This window comes from Tachypleus tridentatus, chromosome 13 (assembly GCF_004210375.1).
Source record: "Tachypleus tridentatus isolate NWPU-2018 chromosome 13, ASM421037v1, whole genome shotgun sequence".
Taxonomy (NCBI): Eukaryota; Metazoa; Arthropoda; class Merostomata; order Xiphosura; family Limulidae; genus Tachypleus; species Tachypleus tridentatus.
The window spans coordinates 211,426,686-211,441,810 of record NC_134837.1 but is presented as its reverse complement, the minus strand read 5'-3'; the positions used below and the strand labels follow the sequence as shown (position 1 = coordinate 211,441,810).

The 15,125-nt window shown below is 35.8% G+C and overlaps 1 protein-coding gene across 2 annotated transcripts in view; it reads left to right on the top strand.

Moving 5' to 3' along the window:
- The window catches only part of LOC143238587 (uncharacterized), a 57,146-nt gene extending 42,558 nt beyond the window's left edge, over positions 1-14,588 (top strand). The window contains exons 3-7 of one of the 2 annotated variants that reach the window (XM_076478950.1): positions 2,254-2,527; positions 5,192-5,359; positions 7,445-7,521; positions 11,026-11,135; positions 13,121-14,588. In XM_076478950.1, the coding sequence (XP_076335065.1) occupies positions 2,254-2,527; positions 5,192-5,359; positions 7,445-7,521; positions 11,026-11,135; positions 13,121-13,638 (1,147 nt within the window). In that variant the 3' untranslated portion in view covers positions 13,639-14,588. Of the gene's footprint in view, positions 1-2,253; positions 2,528-5,191; positions 5,360-7,444; positions 7,522-11,022; positions 11,136-13,120 lie in introns of both variants that reach the window. The other variant, XM_076478949.1, reaches the window with a different exon arrangement.
- The last annotated feature ends 537 nt before the right edge of the window (positions 14,589-15,125 follow it).

The following is a 15,125-nucleotide window of genomic DNA, read 5'->3' as shown; positions in this document are numbered from 1 at the left end:
AGAGAAAACACGCAATGTGAACGATTACGTGACTTCAGTAATCAGTTGGGGTACTATTTTCCATCGCGTAATAATTCTACTTGACATTCCACGTATCATCGACTCGAAAGAGTAAAGAAAAAAAGGAAAAATATTTTTACACGTTTTCATCTTATGTGTCGGAGTCACTCTTCAGGATTTGACCATTAACTCTATAATCAGTGTAATCTTCCTTCTTTTTCTATCAGTGTCCGAGTGTACGTAAAGCCAGTGAACATGACTGTATTACTGGTGCCAAATAAACAGTAATGGTTCGTATTAGCTGCACTGAGGATTGTGCATATGTTTAGAGCTGACTTACCCAAGTACGTTTCCATGTACTAAAAATGGCGTCTGTCTATCCGTGCACGAAAGGCAAAACATCTCTATCAAAGTGAATATAACCGAGTCACTCAAGCGTGAGTAAATAGTATAAATTCGGATTGTAATGAAAAGTAGTTCACGAGGTAGCGTGATAAATTACACCTCGATTATTTTATTTTGTCTCTCATTGCAGCGGAAGAAAACAAAAAGAAATATAAAGATGTATCGCTTCACGCTTTAAAAAAAAGTCCAGTAGATGTTTGTCTGTATGTTTTCATTTCCTCGTTCTCATTGGTTCGTGTTTTTAGCTTGGACTATTAATGCGTTCGAAGCACGCACGCACAAACTTCGATTTGTTTAAAGTCTCGGTATTACGAGATATTAAAACGCCTTCATTACGATAAACATCGCGTGGGATTCGTATATAGTCCTGGATGTTACGCAAACTTCAATGTAGCTTTCCGCTTATTAACAAGCGACATAAACGAAACGATACCAGTGCGTCTAAGGAGAGAAGAAGTTGAACCCTGGTGCAGAACAGTCGCCAGAAAAGAGAGACGACACACACAAAAGAAAGACCTTGCAGCTGTGCCTTTTTATGGCAGTTTTTTTTTTAATTATGGCAATTTTAGGTTCAAGGTAGTGTTATCTGTGAGCAGCATGAATTTATTTCGGTAATTGTTTTAATAAAATAACGTATTTCACTATTAATTTGAAAATATATGGATATGTACGAAAACAAGGTATCTTGATCAAGATTCGAACTCAGGTCATCTTTATTACACGAAGTAAAAACTATCCAACTCAGTTGGTAGGACATTCTCTTGTAAAACTAGAGATCCATGAAATAAACTCTATAACATAGATTTATAAACAGCTACTACTCTTCATTCGAAAACCGTGAGCTGCCACCCTCCGCCCCCACAGTGGCACAACGGCATGTCTGTGGACTTAAAATGCTAGAAACCTAGTTTCAATACCATAGTGGGCTGAGCACAGATACCCCATTGTTAGCTTAAACAAACAAACAAACAAACCAAAACCTAGAGATAAAACAACAGGAACCCTCGAATGTTTTTCTATTAGGTTGAGGAATAATTCGTGAGCGTTTTTAACTAATTTCATTCAAGCATTACATGCAAGACCATACAATACTTCAATGCATGAACACATTACACCCAAAACATTTATTATGATACTTTATTTCATGTAATACCTAGGTATATAGTATGCATTGTTTTAAACGAAATTGCAAGAAATTAAATGCGAAAAGCAGATGGTGTCGAAAATGCTCGATTTTATCCACTTTACATTCCATTTAATGAGCTGAAAATGAAAGCAAAAATTAAAGACATATGAAAATCAAACACACCATCTATTAGAGCAAAAAATTATCTCCCAAATGACATGAAATATTTTGCGAAAGCGTTTCATTTATGAATATATTTTTTTTAACTTGAAAAAACGCTCACGAATTATTCCTCAACCCAATATATACACAGTCTTTCCAACCACTTCTTTCGAGTTCATTTTGCACTAATCCGTTTTTAGAATCTTGGAAATGAGTGCACACTTGTACTCGAAATTTCGTTCCAGAATCCATTCTTTTTACATCTCTCAGTAATTGATTGTTTTTAAGTGTCCAGTTTTTGTTTTATATATATATATATATAAAACATTAAGTTGGAACTCGGTCATTTACTTTCCTTAAGTTCAAAGATATTTGGTTTTTCTAGCATTTTTCGCCTGTATTTATGACTTTTGTTTTCTTTGTCAGCGAAATTCAGAGGTTGGTTTTCTTTGTTCGTCAACAACTAGGTTTTATTTCTTTCGTTGTTCATAAACTGTAGGTATTAATTCGAAAAACACAATTACTAGAAGTATAATTTAACCGTTTGACTTTAATTTCAGAAGGATGTTTCCTACGTTAAGGATATCTTTTAGTGGTGTCGATGCTCAGGCCAAATACGCCGTGTTGCTGGACATTGTGCCGGTAGACAACAAGCGGTACCGCTACGCTTATCACCGCTCCTCCTGGCTGGTTGCCGGTAAGGCAGATCCACCCTCTCCGGCACGAATCTACCTCCACCCGGACTCCCCATTTACTGGAGATCAGCTGAAGAAACAGGTGGTGTCTTTTGAAAAGGTCAAACTGACCAATAACGACATGGATAAACAATGCCATGTAAGTAACTTGCAAAAAACATACTTTTGTTGTTGGACTGGCAATTGTTTAATTTTAGACAGCAAGAATGTGTATATGTGTGAACAAAATCGTTCTAAGAATAACATTGCTGTTGGGTATTGAGCTGAACGAAGTTTCACTAAACATAAACGGTCATTCTACCTATGACCTAATATAGCGACCAACCTGTTCCACTACGGCAACCTACGTATTTCACTGTACCTATGATATACTGTGGTGACCTACGTGTTCGTAGCCGATCTAGAGGTTTATTGGTTACCCAACTGTAACATAACGCTCGTGGGTATTGGTTCTGTTTTGTGGATATATCATACATACCTCATGAGTGGTATAACGTATAGAGATGATACTTCGGTACGTAAATACGTCCTCAAGCAAAAAATTATCTTCTGGTTTGGCCTTAATACCCTTCCAAGGATAGTAACCATCATATTGTAAATATCGCCACCTAGCGGGCTTGCATCGTATTCGTCACTGACATTGCTATAATTCTTCTATGATGATTCGGCTATGGCGTTAAGATATCACACTTTAGAGCCTTGAAATGTCCTAGTTCTTTATATAAGATCAAACTTCGTTATGTTTCTAAATCCCTAATTTTGGCTTCTCGAGAACCATTGGTTTCTTGGTTGTTTTTCCTAGTTAGATGACGTAAACTTGGTCACGTCAAGAGGGAACACAACTTGGTAAGAAAAGAATTAAAGGTCGTCAAGTTTGTTCTTTCGTGCCCACTTCAACATCTCAGTGTTTTCTTTTCTTAACGTCTTCGTTTCATGTAACATAATTTTAACCTTTCTCCGTATAAGTGTTTCGAATCCGTCACTTTAGAAATAGTATAGATGAGATAAAATATACGTTCTAATCTCTGTGGGCTCGGCATGGCCAATTGGTTAGGGGCGCTCTACTCGTAATCTGAGGGTCGCGGGTTCGAATCCCCATCACCAAACATGCTCGCCCTTTCAGCCGTGGGTACATTATAACGTGACGGTCAATCCCACTATTCGATGGTGAAAGAGTAGCCGAAGAGTTGGCGGTGAGTGGTGATGACTAGCTGCCTTACACTACTAAATTAGGGACGGCTAGCGCAGATAGCCCTCGTGTTGGTTTGCGCGAAATTCAAAACAAACAAACAAATCTGTATTTTGTTTAAATTACTATTCGAGTGCACGAAGGATTTTTTTTATTCTAATATTAAAGTTATATTTATGTGTGAGAAATTTAAAAATAGGGATTGGGGAAACGGAAATCAAATGATTATGTGAGACAACTGGATTCTACAAGTAGGAACATGGCCATATTGTTCAATGTGTATACCTTATAACACACTGTGTCGTCGCGACTAATCACGCAGTATAAGAAGTGAGCAAACAATGTGTGGTAGCTACTGCCCACACAGTGTATCGTAGAAACTGATTGTCAGATATGTCGTAGGAACTGTATCGTAGCAGCTGAGTTCACAGTGTATCGTAGAAACTGATTGTCAGATGTGTCGTAGGAACTGTATCGTAGCAGCTGAGCTCACAGTGTATCGTAGAAACTGATTGTCAGATGTGTCGTAGGAACTGTATCGTAGCAGCTGAGCTCACAGTGTATCGTAGAAACTGATTGTCAGATGTGTCGTAGGAACTGTATCGTAGCAGCTGAGCTCACAGTGTATCGTAGAAACTGATTGTCAGATGTGTCGTAGGAACTGTATCGTAGCAGCTGAGCTCACAGTATATCGTAGAAACTGATTGTCAGATGTGTCGTAGGAACTGTATCGTGGCAGCTGAGTTCACAGTGTATCGTAGAAACTGATTGTCAGATGTGTCGTAGGAACTGTATCGTAGGAGCTGAGTTCGCAGTGTATCGTAGGAGCTAAGCTCACAGTGTATCATAGCAGCTGAGCTCACAGTGTATCGTAACAGTGAGCTCACAGTGTATCGTAGCAGCTGAGCGCACAGTGTATCGTAGGAGCTGAGCTCACAGTGTATCGTAACAGTGAGCTCACAGTGTATCGTAGGAATTGATTTGTTTGTTTATTTTTGAATTTCGCACAAAGCTACTCGAGGGCTATCTGTGCTAGCCGTCCCTAATTTTGCAGTGTAAGACTAGAGGGAAGGTAGCTAGTCATCACCACCCACCGCCAACTTTTGGGCTACTCTTTTACCAACGAATAGTGGGATTGACCGTAACATTGTAACGCCCCCACGGCTGAAAGGGCGAGCATGTTTGGCGCGACGGGGATGCGAACCCGCGACCCTCGGATTACGAGTCGCACGCCTTAACACGCTTGACCATGCCGGGCCCGTAGGAGTTGAGCCCACAGTGTATCGTAGAAACTGAGCACACAGTGTATCGTAGAAACTGAGCATAGAGTGTATCATAGGAACTGAGCACACAGTGTATCGTGATAGTAAATACTTGAAGCTGTAGTGACGGCAATGGGCTGATGACTTAAACTATATAAATTCCGCAATTTATTCAAGTTTAGATATCTGTATATGAGAGATGTTGTTTAGTTCTGTTGTTATTTTTAATAATACGTGACATGTAAAGTTATTGTGAAGGACGATGTGTGAAGAGCAAACGTTATTTGTGTATCTGATTTCTAACATTGTACTTAGTGCGTTATGTACTTATAACGTATCATCTTTTCTCTAGATTATCCTTAATTCTATGCATAAGTACCAACCCAGAATTCACTTGGTTAAACTCAGGTCAGATCATTCCAATCCTCTCCACATAACGGACTTGGAAGCTGAACAGTCCAGGACGTATATATTCCCAGAAACCGTCTTTACAGCAGTGACGGCTTACCAGAATCAACTGGTATGTTTGATTCTCAAACAACACCTTTACGTTAAACTTGTCTTTATACCTACTGTACTTACTAGTAGAAACGCTCTGGTACATTTTTCTTAAATTTTTGATACTTAATTTCTTAAGTATTTCAACTTCTGTAACTACGGTTAGACCAACATTTTTTTCCACCTTTAAATTATTGTTTTATAACTTAAATCTTGTATACTTTTATCTTTCCTAGTGTGTTCTACGTGTCATACAAATATTATAGTTTTATTCGTTTTTAAGACAGTTGCGTTATTCAATTTTAGCCTTTGTTTCTCTGTTCTAAATATTTTGTTTGTAATCACACATAAATTATTTTCTGTATTCTACAAATGAATCCATTTATTTTCCACACATTTTGACAATTAGCCATGCAATTTATTTTACATTTTTAAAGACTCCGTCATAAAGGGTTATCATGTTGAAAGCACACCACTTCTCCTTGCATACTTTCCAAAATCCTACCAATTGCTGATTTTTCGTATTCTATAGTTTTTTGTGCCTTTTGCATATTATTTGCTATATCTTTAAACTGATGACAGTTTTTTTTTATAATAATGTTTTCTACACTTTGGACGTTTTTCTTTTAAGAATCTTAAAATTTTCCATTTTATACAAATCTAGACTACAAATGTATTACCTTCCAAGGTTCTCATTTGTCTTTTTCCTTCCAGTAATGCTTTCCACAGTATTACAGTTTGATCTATTTTTATTATTTAGAACGCTCATTCGGCGGTACAGTGGTAAGTCTTCGGATGTAGAACACTAAAATGAGGGGTTCGATTCCTGTCAGTGGAATGCTATAAGAAAACACGCACAAATTTTAGAATATTAAATTTAAATATTTTCTTCCATATTTACAATTTTATACGTTATTAATTTAGTGATATCCTAACCTTAGAAATATGCGTAAAGATATCAGAGAATCAGAATTACAAGAGGAACTTTTCTTTTATACCCTGTGTTATGAAGCAGTTGAGTTTTCCTTCTTAATAATGTGACAGTCAGTCCCACTATTCGTTGATAAGAGTAGCCCAAAGTTGGTGGTGGGTGGTGATGACTAGCTGTTTTCTCTCTAGTCTTACACTGATAAGTTAGGGACGGTAGCGCAGATATCCATCGAGTAGCTTTGCGTGAAATTCAAAAACTAAAACCAAACCAAACCAAACCTTAATAACGTAATTTTGGACTAAAACGTTTTTCGTCTTTCTAATAATGTTATTTTGGATTAAAACATTTTATCGTCTTTCTAATAATGTAATTTTGGATTAAAACGTTTTTCGTCTTTCTAATAATGTAATTTTGGAATGAAACGTTTTTTCGTCTTTCTAATAATGTAATTTTGGATTTAAATGTTTTTTTCGTCTTTCTAATAATGTAATTTACGATTAAAACGTTTTCTCGTCTTTTTAATAATGCAATTTTGGAATGAAACGTTTTTTCGTCTTTCTAATAATGTAATTTTGGATTTAAATGTTTTTTTCGTCTTTCTAATAATGTAATTTACGATTAAAACGTTTTCTCGTCTTTTTAATAATGTAATTTTGGATTAAAACATTTCTTCTGTCTTTTAAATAATGTAATTTTGGATTAAAACATTTCTTCCGTCTTTTTAATAACGTAATTTTGGATTAAAATCTCTTTTCTTTTTTCTAATAGTGTAATGTTGTATTAAAACGTTTTATCGTGTTTCTAATAATGTAATTTTGGATTAAAACGTTTCTTTGTCTTTCTTATAATGTAATTTTGGATTCAAACGTTTTTCCGTGTTTTTATAATGTAATTTTCAATTAAAATCTCTTTTCTTCTTTCTAATAATGTAATTTTGTATTAAACGTTTTTATGTCTTTCTAATAATGTAATTTTGGATTAAAACGATTTTATCCTTTTTTTAATAATGTAATTTTGGATTAAAATCTCTTTTCGTCTTTCTAATAATGTAATGTCGTATTAAAACGTTTTTTCGTGTTTCTAATAATGTAATTTTGGATTAAAATGAATTTTTGAAAATACTTATGATCTAATTGTTGTCAGGTTTTTTGTGATCTTTTTTGTCTCAATCTCCAGATTACAAAGCTAAAGATTGACAGTAATCCATTTGCTAAAGGTTTTCGTGATTCGTCTAGACTCTCTGATCTAGAAAGGTAAGTTTTCTTTGAGTGTAATAACTAAACGAGTTTCGAGCGACATCTGTGTATATTTTATGCTTCATTTACTAATCACAACTTATTTCATCTAAATATCTATACCCTAAAATGCAAGTTCAAAATTACATCGATGAAGTTCAAAATTATCAAACGCAGGGAATTTATTTAATATATATACCATATATTTTCGAAACGGTTTCCCGGGTTAAAAGAAATCTTAAGACCCGATATAATGTAAACTGTCAATACACATGCAAATAAGTAAAATAAAAAAATATATATAAAACAGCAAACGTACGTAATCATATCCACGTGGGGTGGGAGGAGTTAAACATAAGAACTAAACAGACTTACCTAGTGTTAGTGAAACTGGTTTAGTTAACAGTTGTTCTTTTCGTAAATGTGGAATTAGAAAACTTCATGCTGGGACTACATGAATCATAACATTTCCCAATGCTTTATTTTTATTATACCATAAAACATACCGATTATTTGGGAACACTTAAGCACTCTGTGACAAGGAGATTAGTCACGGGGACACTTCAGGACACTGAAATACTTTTTCACATACAGCTGGTGAGGGAGGTGTTAAAACTTTTGGGGTTGATTACACTGATATTGTAACAACTTATTGTACAAGATAGATTTGGTAGCACTGGTGTCGTAAGAACTTATTGTACGACTTGGATATGTTATCACTGATAGATTTGGTAGCACTGGTGTCGTAAGAACTTATTGTACGACATGGATTTGTTATCACTGATAGATTTGGTAGCACTGGTGTCGTAATAACTTATTGTACGACTTGGATATGTTATCACTGATAGATTTGGTAGCACTGGTGTCGTAATAACTTATTGTACGACATGGATTTGTTATCACTGATAGATTTGGTAGCACTGGTGTCGTAAGAACTTATTGTACGACATGGATATGTTATCACTGATAGATTTGGTAGCACTGGTGTCGTAAGAACTTATTGTACGACATGGATTTGTTATCACTGATATTGTAAAACTTGTTGTAAGACACATAATTATCACACGACATGCAATTTTTTTTCTGAGATGATGGACTGCACGAAACAGCATATCACGTCACGTGAAGTTGTGAAAAGTTAGTCACGTAACTTTATTTTAAACCTTTTAATAACCAATCAGCAGTCGCTTGCTCATTGGCAACTGTAGATGTGAAATTTCCAATTGGTGAAATATACACAGAAACACACATGTATATAAAAGACACTAATTTCCAATCTAAAGTAAAACCATGTACTACACATGTGGGGACAAAGCTTTAAATGTTTATACATTTTTTATTACTTTGTCAACTTGTTATGATGCTTGCACATGTTAACCAACGCAAAAGCGAACTCCATATACTTAAGAAGTTATATCTTTGCTAAGCTAAAAAAAATATGTATGTTATAATTGAAATACGAATACATTTCAATGTATCTTGCAAGTGTAGTATCTATGTATCTATAGGCACTTTGTGTGCTATGTAAGAATAACTACTCTGTCTTTTGTTTTTAATTAGCTTATGAAAATTATCAACAGAATAGGGTCTAACATTTAACTACCTGCTCTTAGGCCCAACTGCCTCGTAATTCTTTTCAATATATAATGCACGTTTGTAAGCGTTAGGTAGAAGTTGTGTCGAATCTATTAGTGAGATTTTTGTTTATCTTGACAAGGCAAGTTATAACTCTGAGGGGAAGAAAAACTCTACACAAAACGAAATTTTCTGTTACACCACAGAGAACAGAAACATTTTCAATAATTAGCGCTCTGCAAGGATTCTAGCCTGCAGTTTTTCGCGCTACGCGGCGCTGTTTGGTCTCTAGCCTGAGGCCTGCTCGTCGATTTTGAGCGAAGGAAGTGTCTGCCAAAGTTAGGTTTCATGACGAGAGCAAGAGATCGGGGCGAGAAGAACTGCTGCTAATGATTGCCCTAAATCAACCACTACCACAAAAAGCCCAGCTGTTTTCGCACCATTTCACAGTGACCTCGCTAACCCTTTCATTCGTTTGAAGTGTATGTATATAGCCCTGTATTTGATTGTGCATTAACTAAGAAACTCTGTAAAGACAACAGTATAATATACGAACAGAAACGACAAGTTCTTGGGTGGCAGCACGTGCGCTGCCCTGTGGGTTGAAGGGTTCCCTTCTCCAGCCTGACTTATAATTTCTTTATAAAAGCATGAGCGAAGAAACAAAAACAAACAAGTGCATAAATTTAAAATAACTCGAAGGCTATCTGCGCTAACCATCCATAACTTAGCAGTGTAAGACTAGAGGGAAGGCAGATAGTCATCATCGTCAACTCTTGGGCTACTGAATAGTGGGATTGACCATCACATATAACGCCACAATGGCTGAAAGGGCGAATATGTTTGGTGTAATTCATACAAATAACGTCTTCAAACAGGCAGATAGATTGGCAATAATACAGATAAGCAACTTTGTATTCCTTTCTAGTTTTCAATCTGACACAATCGGACCTACTTGCTTGCGCGTCACGTTACTATTAAATCATATACAAGCAACACCATTGGATTTTTTTTTCTCGAGGTATGTTATTAAATGCACGTGCATATTCAAAGAGCTTGGTCGTAACAGTTAATTTTATTCATATTTGTCGACTTTCTATGAGCGTTTAAATTCTAATAATAAAACATCTATGACTTCTCCATTGGCTCATCGATGCGTCTGTAGGTCTACAACGTTAAATACTGAGTTTCGATAACTATGGTGAGCACATCACAGATAGCTCATAGTGTAACATTGTGAAATATTGTTTGTTTGTTTTTCTTATAGCAAAGCCACATAGGGCTATCTGCTCAGCCCACCGAGGGGAATCGAACCCCTGATTTTAGCGTTGTAACTCCGGAGACATACCACTGTACTAGCGGGGGCCCGTTGTGAAATAACTAGTACCACTAAATCAGGCCAGATTGAAGCATGTCTAAACATGTTTTGGTCTAATGTGCAATGCTTAGAAAACAAATGTTTTTCTGCATGTGCCTAAACAAGCAATGACTATGTTACACGTGTATTTTTACCTCTTGTTAAGAACAGTTATAAAAAATAATATGTCTTTTTGTTCTCTGGTATGTTGAAGATATAATATTTCATGTTTCATGGTATCTCAACATCTTGTATTTCATTGCACCATATAGATATATAACATTTTGTGCGTCATGTTGGTAAATATATAATATTTTCTGGTTTATACAATGTTGATATATAATAGTTTATGTTTCGTGGTAACGAATGTATAATATTTTATAATACTTATCGCATCGAATGCGCTGTTTTATGTTTCAAACTGCTGAATATATAATTCGTTAATATGTATTACGTTTGTGTCGGTTTTCCCTATAGCGTTTTTTTTTCAGAATACAACAGTCTCGTCCACGTTTTCTTTAAGCACAGATGTAGTTCATTATATTTCCAGTTACTTATTTGTCTAATAAAACTCGATCGTTTTAAAGCAGAGGATCAGTGGAAACGTTGCTGAGAGAGCGTGCCTTTCGCCATTCACCGTTTCAGGCATTCATGTCTGGTGAGATACCCTCGGACCAGGCAGCTTTAGCCCATGCAGCAGGTAAGCTTTAAAATATCTCTATTATTTCTTTTCCCTTTGGCGTTTTAAATACTCGAAACCTAAACTCCTTACAGCGTAGTTTCATGGTCAACGAATGCACGATCTAAGTACAATTTTCATCATTCTCTGATCTAAGACAGTCCCTAATACAGCATCAGAAATGGTCTAAATGGTGCGAAAGACTATTAGAAAAATTTCTCAGCCCTTACTTATATAAATATATACCATGTTTTCTACATACCCATAATATCCTGAAAGGTTCAAACTGATAAAATATTTACGAGCGTATGAACATCTTCCAAGAATTATCCCCCCAGTGGCCAAACAGTATGTCTGTGAGCTCCCACTGCTAAAAATCGGGTTTCGATCCCCGTGGTGGGCAAAGCACCAATAGTCCATTGTGTATCTTTGTGTTTAATTCCAAATAATCAATCAATCAGTCCAATAATTAATATTTATTTCTGTTCGTTTAGTAATTAATATTGATGATTTAAGTATTAATTATTGGACTGATTGATTGATTATTAGTCCAATAATTAATACTTAAATCATCAATATTAATTACTAAACGAACAGAGATAAGCATTTTATTTATGTCAGGGTAAAAAAATGAAACACAAGAGGATGGCAGTAAGACAGGTTAAATGAAAATCAATTTGAAAGTAAACGTATACAAGCAACTCTTTTAACGACATAGTAATCTCTGTTTCTAATTATATTACAAGACTGTTATTATTATAGTTCGTGGTTTCTGTCATCCATTTTCTTCTTCTGAGATCTTAGCTCGATTTTCTTTTTTCTTTTCAGCCCACGACCTATGTAACTGTCATATGAGTGGATAATTTTGATTTTTTTTTAAAGTACCAACTTTCAACTTCTACGGTGAAATGTAGTTGGGGAAATAAACAACCCATTGAATCAGTTGTTTTTTTTAAACTTATCTGAGAAATGAGTCTCTGTAGTAAAGAAGCCTTTTTGAAATTATTTTATAGTTTCTTCATTATATATATATACATTAATTAGTAGAATACGTAAATGCTGAAAGGTAAGTTATAAACATTTTACGTAATTACACAACACTGTAACACTCATTTAGTTGGTTAAAATTATTGTTTGGTCGAAACGTTGAGGTATAATTCCATTTCTCTTAGCTTCTATGACGCCGTAGCTATAATTGTGCGTTTGTTACTCATGTTTCATAAATGTTTAGATATACACTGCATTATTACATGTCGAATTACACAAGCCTGCGGTGGTTTTATTATCTTGAGATTTTTACATGTTCTCCAATAATTCCTATACGCTGAATCCTTAAATGACATCCAGAGATTTTTAACAAAACGCCATATGCACTTTTACGTAAGTGAATCATTTTCGTTGAAATCGTGTCACATTTTGTTACGTTTAAAATGTTGACAACCATTGGATATAAATTTCTCTAGACCAATCGCGACGTGAGTCTTATCGATCGTTCCAGAACCCAAACATAATAATGCATTGTTGTAAAACGAAATAATAATTTGATCTAAGTAAGAGTTTTTCCTTTCCGATTTGTAAAAAAAAAAAATCCTTACGTGATATAAAAAAGTATTATCTTCGAAATCTGCGTAGATGAATTATGGAAAACCCGTCATTAAAACCATAACAACTTTTATGAAGTTTAAACTCGCAGATGTCTATCTCCAACGTCACGTTATCGACAGAATTAATTCTGCTACAGTGCCGAGTAAAATACGTATAAGCTGCTATGCCTATCAAGTGAAGTAATGTCTTAAAAAAACGTCACGCTTTCCCTTTCATTTCATGATGGTCCCTCAAGCAGATTCGAATATAAATATCTCTGTTTTCATTGAGGATACATCACAAGTGACACCACCAAGTTTTCTAAAAGTTAACTTTAACTGTTTTACACAGTAACGTCAAGATTACAGAAAAAAAATATATATATATCGCTTTACTCACAATAAACATTTTTTTTTACACAGCATTAGGAAGAATTCCACCTCCCACCCAGCTTCTTCTTATGGCCAGCCAAGTCGGAAATCCCTGGAAAATGCCCGGAATGCCCTTCAGCATGGCGGAGCTCAGTTCCTTTATGAATGCTCACCAACAACAGGCTAATCATTTAGCGAATCTCTACTTCGGGCTCCCAAGAACTATGTTTCCACAACTATCCGCGCTCTCGGCATCAAGCACGGTAACTGGAACTGCCGCTGCCGTAGCTCCATCGGGAGAGAACATCAGAAGCCCGCCTGGACACCTGCCACTTCCCGCGGCGCTTCAGTTCTCTTCCTCGCGACCGATTCAAACGACCCTTCCGCCAATTTCGAGCATTACGGCCGGGAGCTCTTCTCTCGCCGCAAGTCAGCTGTACAGTTCCCGGCTACATTTGTCAGCATTATACCCTGGGCTTAAGTTTCATCCGTATTTCAGGCCCAGGCTCCTTCAAACTTCCAGTCCAAAGTCGCCTTTAGACGCTGAAAGTGAAGGCATCTTACCTTAAAGTAAGAAAACAAATATGAAAAACAAATGGTTGTAGAAATTATTGAACGCTTATGGTTTGTTAAAAAATACCTTATCAAGAACTTGAGAATCACAGATCATAATATTTGAGAAATTAAATCCAGATTTAAAAATCTGCTACTAGGGTCGAGGGCATCAACAATTTGGATTTCCACTTTTTACGTCGTAGGATTCGCGTTTTCTAATGAAAAGTTTGTATATCCCTAGATGGAATTTTACGTGAAGTTTGACTTTAAAAAACTGATGAAACATCTGAAGCTTCAATATCTTTAGATCAGAAAAAAATAGCCAAAAACTCATTTAGATTTAACACGTTGCCTGGTCTCTAAAATAATTTATTTCAATCAGAAAAAAGGAAAAAAAAAAAACTTAAAGAAAGAATGTTCCTTTCTACTATACCACAGTGTTGAAAGAATGTTCCTTTCTACTATACCACAGTGTTGAAAGAATGTTCCTTTCTACTATACCACAGTGTTGAAAGTGTTAGAAACCAACTTCATGGCATGAACCTTTGTGAAAATTCTAAGGGCAAAGCGCGTGGACCTGTGCGTGCATTCTTAAAGTGAGAACCATTAGATATTACGACAACGGACTTCGACGACTTGTGTATGAACAACAGTAATGGTCTTGATTGTTTTATTGTGCTAGACATTGTATGGCAAAGGTGTCTGTGAGATTTTTAACTAATATTGTCAATGGATGATGGTGGACCTTCCATCTGATAGTTTTGAGGTAAAGGGTGCATCTTTAATTACAAAGTGTACAGAAGATATTAAGTCAATTCAGATGAGAACTCATTCTATTTTCTGTAAACTAACTAATATCAAGCGATGTGTTAATACCATTCTGCAAAACTGTGAAACTGTATAAATATTGGTTAACTTCTGTTTCGATAATGTTCTGTAATTAAACGTTCGGTTACAACAGCAAACAAAACACTCGTTACACTGTGAACTACTTAGAAACGACTTAGAGATGGAAAACACTGACAAGAAATCGATCTTTGGGTTTCAGTTTTGTTTTTCTCTTTTACTAAATGGAATGCTATTACAATAAGCTACCAACTCATAGCCGAGAAAACATATCTGTGAAGCGCCTAACGTGAGAAAGAAAGGAATGCTTAGCTATACAGATGCTCTTAACCTTAACATATCTGAGAAATTTTGAAATCCATCATGACTTAAGGTGTACTTAACTGTACAACTGCTCTTAACACTAACAATCTTAACTCATCAATAATTTTCATGTCTTCTCTCTTCGGCTATTTCGTCATCCGGTTTTAAGACGTTCTTTGATACAGTGGATCGTTTTGTTTGTTTATTTTGTTTTTGAATTTCGCGCAAAGCTACACGAGAGCTATCTGGTCTATCCGTCCCTAATTTAGTAGTGTAAGATTAGAGGGAAGACAGCTAGTCATCACCACCCATCACCAACTCTTGGGCTACTCTTTTACCAACGAACAGTGGG